At 37.0% G+C, this 13,204-nt stretch overlaps 1 protein-coding gene across 1 annotated transcript; it reads right to left on the bottom strand.

The window, feature by feature from the left end:
- Positions 1-8,266: 8,266 nt before the first annotated feature.
- LOC119532738 (SNF-related serine/threonine-protein kinase-like) lies at positions 8,267-8,870 on the bottom strand. Its single transcript, XM_037835072.1, is given in 2 exon segments — positions 8,267-8,471; positions 8,473-8,870. Coding segments are annotated over 2 exon segments (603 nt in total).
- Positions 8,871-13,204: the final 4,334 nt, after the last annotated feature.

The raw sequence follows: 13,204 nt of genomic DNA, 5'->3' as shown, positions 1-13,204 counted from the left end.
TTACATTTGAAATGTATGCTATAAAAAATTCTACTATGTCACAGGTAATAATAGTATGCACAACTATAGACTGTCCATTGCCTGTCCCTAAAATAGATTCTTCAGTAGAAAGAACAGTGCTGTCATCTACCAAGTTGTATGGGAAATAAGGTTCTGAACTGAAGATATAAAAAGACTTATGAGTCAGTGTAATCCAATTTAGCCTTAATGGTAGCATGAGGCATACTGTTAAGTCCATTTTCAGGGAAAATTACATTGTTTGGGAAGGAAGTATCCTGTCCATTTGTCAGGGCCTTGGTGATAAGCACTGATAATACGTAACCTCTTCTTAGTCTTCCCTTCACTTGGGCCCTCTCAAATACCCTGCTGGTTCAGATATCCCTGAAGGTCCCTAAACCCTCATGACAGCTCTGTCCTCCCTTTGCCTCATGCAGGAAGAATTTCTGGTTGAGGTTGAGGAGGCTGTGCTCAAAACTCTTAGCTCGCTCTCTCCAAGTCTTTCTCCATGTCGCTCCATGGCACTACTCTTTGGCCATAAGTCTTGCTGTTCTTCTCTGAGATCAGTATGCTCAGGACTCCACTCTTGACCTTTTCTCATTCTGCATATTCTTCGTGTGAAATCCTAACCACAGGCATATCTCATTTTATTGCGCCTCTCTTTATCGCACTTCACACATACCGTGTTTTTTAAAAATTGAAGGTTTGTGGCAACCCTGCATTGAGCAAGTCTATCAGCACCATTTTTCCAAAAGCATGTGCTCACTTCACATCTCTGTGTCAGATTATGGTACTTTTCACAATATTTCAAACTTTCTCATTGCTATTATATCTGTTATGGTGATCTGTAATCAGCAATCTTTGATATTATCACTGTAATTGTTTTGGGGTGCCACAAATCAAACTCATATAAGACAGTGAACTTAATCGACGAATGTTGTGTGTGTTCTACTGCTCCACTGACAGGCCTCTCCTTGAACCTCCCTATTTTTTGAGACACAACAATATTGAAATAGGCCAACTGATAATCCAACAAAGGCCTGTCAGTGTTCAAGTAAAAGAAAGAGTCACACGTCTCTCATTTTCAATCAAAAGCTAGAAATGATTAAGTTAGTGAGGAAGGCATGTCAGAAGCCAAAACAGGCCAAAAGTTAGGCCTTTTGCATCAGACAGTTAGCCAAGTTGTGAATCCAAAGGAAAAGTTCTTGAAGGAAATTGAAAGTGCTACTCCAGTGAATACATGAATGAAAACAGAGCAAAACAGCCTTACTGCTAATATGGAGAAAGTTTGTGTGGTCTGGAGAGAAGATCCAACTGGCTTCTTTTAAGCCAGAGCCTAATCCAGAGCAAGGCCCCATCTCTCTTCAATTCTGTGAAGGCTGAGAGAGGTGAGGAAGCTGTGGAAGAAAAGTTGAAGCTAGCAGAGGTGGGTTCAAGAGGTTTAAGGAAAGAAGCCATCTCCATGACAGAAAAGTGCAAGGTGAAGCAGCAAGTGCTGATGTAGAATCTGTAGCAAGTTATTCAGAAGATCTAGCTAATTGATGAAGATGACAAGAAGAAACAACAGGTTTTCAGTGGAGATGAAACAGCCTTCTATTAGAATAAGAAGCCATCTAAAACTTTTATAGCTAGAGAGACAAAGTCAATGTGTGGCTTCAAAGCTTCAAAGGACAGGCTGATTCTCTTGTTAGGGGCTAATGTATCTGGTGACTTAAGTAGAAGCCAATACTCATTTACCATTATGAAAATCCTAGAGCCCTTAAGAATGATGCTAAATCTACACTGGCTCTGCTCTATAAATGGAAGACAAAGTCTGGATGACAGCATGTCTGTTTACAACATGGTTTACTGAATATTTGAAGCCCACTGTTGAGAACTGCTCAGAAAAAAAAAATTCCTTTCTAAATATTACTGCTCATTGACAATGCACCTGGTCACCCAAGAGCTCTGACGGAGATGTACAATGAGAAGACTGTTGTTTTCATACTGCTAACACAACATCCATTCTGCAGCCCATGGATCAAGGAGTGAGTTTGAATTTCAGATCTTATTACTTAAAAAATACATTTTGTAAGTGAGATATATTTAGTGATATAGTAAGACCATAGATAGTAACTCATCTAATGGATCTGAGCAAAGTAATTTGAAAACCTTCTGGAAAGGATTCACCATTCTAGATGTCATGGACATTTGTGATTCATTGAGGAGGTCAAAATATCAACATTAACAGGAGTTTGGAAGAAGTCGATTCCAACCCTCATGGATGACTCTGAGGGGTTCAAGACTTCAGTGGAGGAAGTAACTGCATATGTGGTGGAAATAGCAAGAGAACTAGAATGAAAAGTGGAGTCTGAAGATGTGACTGAATTGCTACTATCTCATGATAAAACTAACAGATGAGGACTTGCTTCTTATGGATGAGCAAAGAAAGTGGTTTCACTCCTGATGAAGATGCTGTGAACATTGTTGAAATGACAACAAAGGATTTAGAATATTACATCAATGTTGTTGATAAAGTAGTGGCAGGGTTTCAGCTATCACCAAATGCGGGAGGCTTAGCCCCCTCAGTCATGGTGTGCAAACCTGACTGCATTTAGGCATGAGTATATTCTATACTTGAATCCTCTCAGACACCCCAGGTCCCTTTTCATCCTGCTGCCATCTTCAGTTCAATTCAACAAACATTTATTGCATGTGTTTAGCAGACATCCCTGTGGGTGTTTAGTATACAGAGGTTCTAGTCTACTAAAGTAACTATTCCTGTATTTAATTTTCAAAGTTTTCGATTTTTATTTTTGCTATCCAGAAATTGTTGGAATCCCTGAAGTCTTGACTGTCAGCTACTACTCTCCTCTTTCTATCCCCGCACCTTTCCTAATCTTATTCATTATTACAGTTTCAGTTTTCTGTAGTAATTTTCAGATATACATGTCTGAGTCCAACTGTCTTACCTGTCTCATTCAGTGTATGCACTTAGCTATCTCTTTGTTTCCTTAAAATAAAATTCTATTGTGGCTTCAGTTCCCAGATCTCTAACATGCAGAAGCAAGGGGTAGGGGAGCATAGTTTAGTGAGTTATGGGATATCAATATAATGCAGCTTTTTTTTTTAATTAGAGAAGTTGTGGGTTTGCAGAAAAACCATGCATAAAATACATAGTTCCCATACACAACCCTATTATTAGCATCTTGCATCGGTGTGGCACATTTGTTGCAACTGATAAAAGCACATTTTTATCATTGTACTGTTAAGTAAAGTCCATGGTTTAACTTGGGTTCATTGTTCATTTTGTTCAGTTCCTTGGATTTTTAAAATACTTTTTATTCTAGTAGCGTTTATACAACCTAACATTTCCCTATTTAAATACATTCAAATATATAATTTAGTGCTGTTAATTCTGTTCACAATGTGGTGTTACCATCATTATCAAAATATTTCCATCATCCCAAATAGAAACTCTTTACATTTTAAGCCTTAACTCCTTATTCCCTACCCATTCCCCATCCTCTGTTAATGTATATTCTAGATTCTGACTCTATGAGTTTGCTTATTCAAATTATTTCATATCAGTGAGATTATACAAAATTTGTCCTTTTGTATATGGCTTATTTCACAAAATATTTTGTCTTTAAGAGTCATCCATGTTGTTGCATGTATCAGGACCTCATTCTTTTTTATGGCTGAGTAATATTTCATTTTGTGTGTATACCACATTTTGTTTATCCAACCATCAGTTGATGGACACATATGGTTGCTTCCATCTTTTGGCAACTGTGATTAATGACACTAGGAATATCATTGTGCCAATATCTGTTCAAGTCCTTGCTTTCATTTCTGTTGGGTATAGAACTGGGTATACACATTGGGTATATACATAGAAGTGGGATTGCCAGGTCATATGGTAATTCTATACTTAACTTTCTGAGGAACTGCTAAACTGTCTTTCAAAGCAGCTGCATCATTTTACACTCCCATCAGCAATGGATGACTGTTCCTATTTCTCCACATCCTTTCCAACACTTGTAGTTGTCTGTTTTTTTTAATAGTATCCATTCTAGTGGTATGAAATGGTGTCTCATTGTGGTTTTGATTTGCATTTCCCTAGTGACTAATGGTGTTGAGCATCTTTTCATGTGCTTTTAGGCTATTTGTATATCTTCTTTGGAGAAATGTCTATTCAAGTCTTTCACCCATTTTTTAGTTGGGTCTTTTATCTTTTTGTTTTTGAATTGAAGAATTTCTTATGTATTCTAGATATTAAACTCTTATCAGATATGTGTTTTCAAAATATTTTTTTTCATTTTGTAAGTTGCCGTTTTACTTTCATGATAAAGTCCTTTGATGCACAAAAAGTTTTAATTTTGATGAGGTTCAATTTTTTTTTTCTTTTGTTGCTTTGCTTTGCATGTAAACGTGAAGAAATCATTGCCTAACACAAGGTCCTAAAGATGTTTCCCTATGTTCTAGAAGTTTGATAGTTCTGGCTCATATATTTGATTCTTTGATCCATTTTTAGTTGATTTTTGTATATGGTATGAGGTAGAGTCCATCGTCATTCCTTTGCAAAAGGAGATCCAGTTTTCTGAGCACCATTTGTCAAAGAAACTATTCTTTCCCAGTTGAGTGGTCTTTGCCACCTTGTCAAAAATCAGTTGGCCATAAATGTGAGGGTTGATTTCTGAGTCTCAATTGTATTCCATCGATCTAAATGTCTGTTCTTGTACTGGTACCATGCTGTTTTGGTTACTGTGGCTTTGTAATGAGTTTTAAGGTTGGGAAGTGTGAATTGTCCAAGTTCATTCTTCTTTTTCAAGATGGCTTTAGCTATTTGGGGCCCATTACCCTTCCACATAAATTTGATGATTAGATTTTGCATTTCTGCAAAGAAGGTTGTTGGAATTTTGATTGGGATTACATTGCATCTATAAATTGTTTTAGATATTATTGACATCTTAAGGATATTTACTATTCCAATTCATGAACATGGAATGTCCTTCCCTTTATTTAGGTCGTCTTTGATTTCTTTTAGCAATGGTATATAGTTTTCTGTGTGCACGTCCTTTACATCCTTGGTTAGATTTATTCCTAGATATTTGATTCTTATAGTTGCTATTGTAAATGGAATTTCTTTCTTGATTTCTTCTTCTGGTAGTTTATTACTAGAGTATAGAAACACTACTGATTTTTTGGGTGTTGGTCTTGTATCCCACCATTTGCTGAATTCACTTACTAGTCCTGAAAGCTTTGTTGTAGATTTTTCAGGATTCTCTGTATATAGGATCATGTCATCTACAAATAGGGAAGTTTTAGTTTTTCTTTTCCAATTTGAATTCCTTTTATTTCTTTTTCTTGCCTAATCACTCTGGCTAGAACTTCCAGTACAATGTTGAATAACAGTGGTGACAGTGGGTATCCTTGTCTTTTTCCTCATCTTAAAGGGAAAGCTTTCAGTCTTTCACCATTAAGTAGGATGGTGGCTGTGGGCTTTTCATATATGCCCTTTATCATGTTGAGGAAGTTTCCTTCTATTCCTAGTGTTCTAAATGTTTTTATCAAGAAAGGGTGCTGAATTTTGTCAAATGCCTTTTCTTCATCAGTTGAGATGATCATGTTCCCTGCCCCTGCTTCATTCTAGTGAAGTGGTTTATTGCATTAATTGATTTTCTTATGTTGAACCACCCTTGCATATCTGGGATAAATCCCACTTGATCATGGTATATAATTCTTTCAATGTGCTATAGGATTCAGTTTGCTAGTATTTGTTGACAATTTTTGCATCTGTATTCCTAAGAGATATTGGTCTGTAATTTTCTTTTCTTTTGGTATCTTTATCTGGCTTTGGTATGAAGGTGATGGTTGTCCTTGTACAATGAGTTAGGGAGTGTTCCCTCATCTTCAGTTTTTTGGAAGAGTTTTGGAAGGTATTAGTTCTTATCGGAATGTTTGGTAAAATTCCCCTGTGAAGCCATCTGGTCCTGGGCTTTTCTTTATTGGGATGTTTCTGATTATTGATTTAATCTCTTTACTAGCTATTATTTTGTTGATATCTTCTATTTCTTCTTGAGTCAGTGTAGGTAGTTTGTATATGTCTTGGAATTTGTCCATTTCATCTTCGTTATCTAATTTGTTTGCATACAATTGTTCTTAATACCTCTTACAGTCCTTTTTATTTCAGTGGGGTTGGTAGTAATGTTCCCCTTTATATTTCTGATTTTAGTCATTTATTTCCTCTCTTTTTTTTTCTTCAACAGTCTAGCTGAAGGTTTGTTCATTTTATTTATCTTTTCAAAGAACCAACTTTTGGTTTTGTTGATTCTATTGTTTTTTTAATTCTCTATTTCATTTATCTCCATTCTAATCTTTGATATTTCCTTCCTTCTGCTTGCTTTGTGTTTAGTTTGGTTCTTCTTTTTCTAATTCTTCCAGTTTTGAGATTAGGCCCATGATTTGAAATCTTCTTTGTTAATGCAGTCATTTAGAACTATAAATTTCCTTCTCAGAACTGCGTTTGCTACATCCCATAAGTTTTGGAATGTTGTATTTTAATTCACCTCAAGATATTTCCTAATTTCCCTTGTAATTTCCTCTTTAACCCATTGGTTATTTAAGAGTATGTTGTTTAATTTCTATGTATTTGTGATTTTTCCATTTCTCCCTCTGGTATTGATTTTTAGCTTTGTTCCATTGTGGTTGGAGAAGATACATTGTATGATTTCAATATTTTTTAATTTATTGAGATTTCTTTTATGGCCTAAGATACGGTTTATCCTGAAGAATGATTCATGTGCATTCTCAAAGAATATGTATTCTGTTGTTGTTGGATGAAGTGTTCTATATATGTTTGTTCAGTCTAGTTGGTTTGGAGTATTGTTGTATTGTCCAAGTCTTCTATTTTCTTATTGATCTTCTAAGTGTTCTATCTGTTATTGAAAGTGGTATATTAAAGACTCCTAATATTAATGTACAGCTGTCCATTTCTCTTTTCAAATCTGTCAGTATTTGTTTCACATATTTTAGGGCTCTTCTGTTAGGTGCACATGTATTTATGTCTTCTTAAATTGACTCCTTTATCAGTATATAATGAGCATCTTTGTCTCTCGTAACTGTTTTTTACTTAAATTCTATTTTATGTGATATTATTGTAGATGCCCCAGCTCTCTTTTGCTTACTGTTTGCATGATGTATATTTTTTCTGTCCCTTCACTTTCAACCTACTTATGGCTTTGAATTTAAATGAGTCTTTTCTAGACAGCATACAGTTGGATCATAATTTGTGTGTATTTTCCTTCTGCTTGCCTTTGAGTTAAAATTTAACGTCCCAAATATATAATATTAGTACCATGCAGGTTTTTTTAAGGAAACAATTCTATATTTATTTTATTCACAAAATAAATTGAAATACAAATAAAAAAAATGAAAAGATTACCCATGAACTCCACCCAATTTTATGTTACCAATAAAAGGTAACCCTTTATCAGATTGGTGTGCAACCTCCAGACAGTTTTCTCTTCCTTAACTTTTTAAGTTTTAATATGCAATGTTAAATACATACAAAAAGATGTAAAAATATTTTTAATTTTTTAATTACAAAGAACACCTGTGTACCCACCACCCAACTTAATAAACATCACCAGTACAGCTAAAACTCTCTAGATATTTGCCTGCCCTTCAGAGGAACCTGTCTTGATCTCATGTAGTTTTCATATATGCATGCATCCCTAAGCAACATATAATATTTTACATAAACAATATAATACTATATTACTCTTAATTAATAACTTGATTTTTTCCTTGTAAATGTTACATCTGTGAAATTTATCCATGCTGACATACATAAGTCTAGTTCATTCATTCTCACTAACACAGAGAATCCTATAATATGAATATTGAACAATTTATTCTCCTATTGATGAATACTCAACAATGCTATTCAAAACGGTCTTTAAAAATCTCTTGTTGTACATGAGTAGGCACTTCTTTAGGGTACATGCCCAGGAGTAGAATTGCTGTGTCACAGGATGTGTACATCTTTAACTTTATGTCCTCTAAATGGTATAAGAGTTCCTGATGTCCTATCATCTTGCCAACCCATAGTTTTGTCTGACTTTAGTTTTTGCTAATGAGAAGAGTATGAAACTGTATCTTGTGGTTTTAGTTTGCCTTTCCCTGGCTACCAGTGAGGCTGGACACCTTTTCACAGTCAGACATTTATAGAAGAAGGGTTTCTTCTATAAATTCCTGGCTTCATTTTCTGATTAAGGCTGCTCCACTAATCAAAAATCTTTGGCTCATATATTTTAATGAACAATTTCATTGATACCTGGTTATCTACTATGGATGCATCATAATCATCACCAAGCAGAATTTCTAGAGCAGAATATGCAAGAAATCCACAGATTCTCGTGAGCTTCTTCCCTGGTTGAAACTTGTTGCTGAGACCAAAGTCTGTCAACTTTACAAGACCTTGTTTTTTCAAAGACCACAGTCTCTCATTTTAAGTCTCTGTGAGCTACATGGAATTTATGGCAATAAGATATAGCATGAACTATCTGAGCAAAGTACTTCTTGGCCAAGTTTTCATTAAGACCCTCTTCGTGTTTCATTATGTAATCAAACATGTCTCCTCCATCCCCCAGTTCTAGAATAAAATATAGTTTGGTCTGGGTGTCAATAACATCGTAAAGGCATATGATGTTGGGATGCTGCACTAGTTTCATATATCTCACATCCTGGAAAAGATGACCGGTGGCTAGCGTGTCCAGTTTTGTCTTGTCAATAACTTTTACTGCCACCTTTTCACCCTCTCTTGAATCCTTCCATGCTGGTCCAGCAACAGATAGAGTATTTAGATTGCTTGAAATGGATCTTCTCATATAAGAACATCTGGTAAAAATAAGGAATTCATTTTCGATGTTGCCATGGACATCCTGCAAACCGCATACTGAATAATCCTTGTTATCACTGTGTTTTGTTAGTTCATTCTGTCTCCTCAGCTGGCAGGCGGGCGACGGTCCATGGTGGTAGCGATGCGGATGACACCCTTCTGGCCGCCAGCTCCCCGCACCGAGCGCTAATCATAATCACCATGCAATTTTAAGCAGGTATTTAAAAGGTTTATGAACTATGGGTAATTATTTCTGCTTCTCCATATACTTTCTAAATTTTTCCCAATGAGTATGTCTTTCTTTTATAATTAGAAAAATAGTAAAATGAAATAAAACAGAATTACATCAGAGAGGAAACAAGTGACGTGATCAATAATGCCTTGGAGGGGAAGGTAAAAGAGAGGCAGCAGTTTGCTGTCACATTTTCCACTGGACTTCTAGCTAATCCATGAAGTTTTCTCAGAAACCTCCATTTTAGATCTCTCCTTTCCCTTCCAAGGAGCCTGACTGTGAAAGTAGCTGAGCTTAGGATCAGCCTTGAAGCTGAAGCCTCTAGTTTGCCTTTTCCCCCCTCCCAAAAGAAAGTACCTTTTAGACTCTGAGCTGCCTGGGAGAAGGACCATATTTTCCTCATTTTTGTAGCCCCAAAACACATGACACAGTGTGTGAAATACAGGCTGAAATAATGGAATATGATGCAGCTGTGAAAAGGGAGAGGAGGCTCTGTTCTGTTATGGAATGATCCCCAAGATATGTTATGTGATAAAAAGCCAACTGCAGAAAAGTATGTATAGAATACTATCATTTGAGTAAAGAAGGGGGAACAAATTTTTAAATCCTGGAGGGATTTATAAGAAACTAGCTATCTCCGGGAGGAGCACTGTGTTTCTGGGGAGAAAGGGGTAGGAGGGGGACTTTTTACTGAAAACTCTTTGTACCTTTTGAATTTCAAACCCTGTGAATATTTTATTGACGGAATAAATAAATAAAATGTAAATTTAGAAATATATGTTGAATGAGTGACTAAATTAATAAATGAATAAAATGCTTATTATATTTACAAGTATGTATTAGACACAGGCCTTTTTGCAAGGAGATGTTTCTTTTTTGTGTGGTTTTAAATGGAAAATTCCAAATATGTTAAAAAGATAATATAATAAAGCACCACTTACCTACTACCCAGCTTCAGCAATTATCCACTGGTAGCCAGTCTTACTCCATTTATACCCCACCTCACTTTCCTCCTACACCCACTGGGTTATTTTGAAGCAAATTGTAGATATTTCAGTATGTATTCCTAAAAGCTATGAATTCTTTTCTAAAACTTAATTACAATACATTATCATACTTAAAAAATTAAAATATTCTTTAATGTCATCAAAGATCAGTCCTCAAATTTCCCAGATTATTTCAGAAATAGATTTTTTGTGTTTGATTTGTTGTTTTTGTGGTTTTAGAGACCAAACTGTTTTTCCCAGAACTAACCTAGTAAGTTCATTTTAGGCCATAGTGAGATCTTGAGAAAGTAAAAATTTCTTATCTGTAAGATGATCAAAGTTGAACAAGATGCTATTACAGTCCCGTTTCTACTTAAAAGGTTTTTTAAAGGATTTTCTGAGGAACTCCTTTCCCACATGTGACCCAGAAAGCTGAGTGGCAGTAGAAATGTCAGTCATGAAATGCCAGTGAGATGGTTGAAATACTAATTTGAAATGTCCCAATTTAGCACCTGAACTCATCGGCAAGAACCTCTCCATTCTACCTATCAGTTACTAGTATTTTAACCTTTCCCCTCCTTTGTTTCTTAAGGTACTGGGCAACCCTTCTTTCCTCATGGGGAACCCTTAGAGAGTCAATGGCGTATGTGAAGGCATCACAAATTACAGCCAACATTGGTCTAAGAAGAAATTTTGAGTTGGACTCTTCTTTATTCCCTCTACCTTTTCTTTCTTTCTTTTTTGAATTTATAATGTACTTATTAACCCACATAAGTACATATTTCTATGTAACTTGTTACAAGATTGACTTGAATCTTTGATTTTCCTCTTTCTATACATTTTGGTGGAGCCCCCCACCCCCTACCCCCACATCCTAGGCCTTTTGCCCTGGCCTATACCCCCAAACTGTCTCCCACACACTCTAAGCTCTACACAGTGACTCTCTTCAGTTTATTCTTACTCCTTCCATTCAGAGGATATTTATTCAGTATCTACTATGATCTGTCCCTGCACAGTTGCTGAGAATACTGTAGACAAACACAGTCCTTGCCTTCACACAGCTTATAGTCTAGTGAAGGACACAGATCAGTAATCAGACAAATACAGTAAGTATAATAAATACAGCACTTTGGTTATAATCAAGGGACTTCTGGGAGTTTGAAGGAGGGCACCTAACCAGGGAAGGCTTTCCAGAAAAAGTGAATCTAAATTGAGATTTTAAAAGGGTAAATAGGAAGTGGCCAAGTGAAGAAAAGTAAAGATGAGAGAAGAGTGTTCCAAGAAGAGGAAACTGTAAATTCAAAAGCCCAGAGGCAGGAGAGAGCCTGCTGGGTCCAGGGAGGCTCAGATGGCTGATCTTGCCAATGGCCCCACTCCAGTCCTCACCCAGGGTCACACTTTTCCTGCTCTCTTACCCTCTCCACCTGATCCCACTATACTCCCGATGCCAAGTTTCCTATGTATTCTAAAGTGTGTTTTGTATGACTGCATCGTATGTGAATATATCTCAATAAAATGAATATAAAAATAAATTAAAATAAATTAAAAAAAAAATAAAGTGACCACTAGTTAATCTGCTGGAAAAATCAAGCCCAGAAATAGGCTAGAGGACCCACATTCCTTTGGGAGACAATGCCTTTGTTGCTTCATAATAATAGATGTGTGTCTTTAATCCTTCAAAAGGAGGTACCAAGTTCCCCATTTTACAGATAGGAAAGGTGAGGCACAGAAAATGTTCAATAACATGTCTAGGGTCAAACAGGTAGTAAGTGAGGAGCCAAGATAAGCATCCTGACAGCCTGCTCGCTTAACCACTATGCTGTACCACTTAACCCCAAGTGTTAATTTTTGTGGTTACAGAGAGCAGTACATTGGAAGAAGATATTCACCTGAGATCCAGCAAAATAGCAACCACTTATTTCTTAAAGGTCAGGTCGACTCTGGCTACTATATCCTTTACTTCAGCATTTCCCAAAATATGTTCTGTGGTAAACTGCTTGAGATGTTCCCCCCTAAAAAGTTTCATTGTCAGTTTAATTTAGAAAATACAGTGCATTGTATTCACTTCTTGGAGTTTCTACAATTTGCACTGACATATTAAAAGTTCTTAAAAAAAAAAAAAGACCAGTAAAGAAACCTATTTCATTTTGTTTAACCCAGTATTTCCTAAACCTATAGAGCATGGAAACTTCTCCCCCTGCATAACACCTGTTAACATCCCATGGAAATACTGCCTGTGTAAACTTTCTGGAGTGAAGATAAACAAGGGGCTGTTTCAGAAATCACATCTTAATGAAAACAAAGCCTTATTGGCTTCATTAAAAGGAAGACACTACTGAATCTCTGGCCAAATGGCATTCATCAGCCTGTTTTGCTGTAACCAGCTCTGAAGCATTGTACTCTGGGGTGGTTGTGGGGTGGGGGTGGTCATGTTACCTGGCTGCTCTGTAGGTAGGCACAGGGGCCCACTGGAACAACCTGAACTTGAACAAGCCTCATTCGGCTGGCTTGTACCAGAAGGGCCCCGAGGTTAAATTTCAGCTCCAACAGTAGAGTTGGTGTCCAGTATCTCTCTCTGTAAACACTGACCTCAGCTTTGGGAGATATAAGCTTCCCGACTAAGTTATTTCCATAAAATGACCCAGCTGGATCCCAAGGTAGAATATGATTTCACCAGCTATCTATAGGCACTCTCTAATTAATACCTGGCCAATGAATACCTGGCTCTTTTGTTCTAAATTAGGTCCACATCCCACTGCCATCCCTCAGCTGTTGGGAACCAGGCCAGGAGATGGGACTGCCAGAACTTGGGATCATCCAAGGCCTTAGAGATCTCAGCAACAGAGATGGAAGTATTTGGGCCCTGCGTGGAGGATGTTGGAGAAGGGAGGGCCAAGAGCACAGAGGCGACGGGTCCACGAGAGCCTTGGGTTCCTGTGAAGGTTCTGGAGAGCAGCCAGTGGTCTGAGTAGTTCCTTCTCATGAAGTGAGTCTGGCTGAGAGCCTTGACCTTGGCAGCCCAGGGCTGCTGGGTGGCTCCACTTTGATGTTGGAAGGTCCACTCCAGGCACTTGTTAACATATGGATTTCCACACTCTGTTCCAG

The sequence above is a fragment of the Choloepus didactylus genome, chromosome 4 (genome assembly GCF_015220235.1).
Source record: "Choloepus didactylus isolate mChoDid1 chromosome 4, mChoDid1.pri, whole genome shotgun sequence".
Classification (NCBI taxonomy): domain Eukaryota; kingdom Metazoa; phylum Chordata; class Mammalia; order Pilosa; family Megalonychidae; genus Choloepus; species Choloepus didactylus.
The sequence above is the reverse complement of the archived record's forward strand: the minus strand, read 5'-3'. Positions and strand labels throughout refer to the sequence as shown.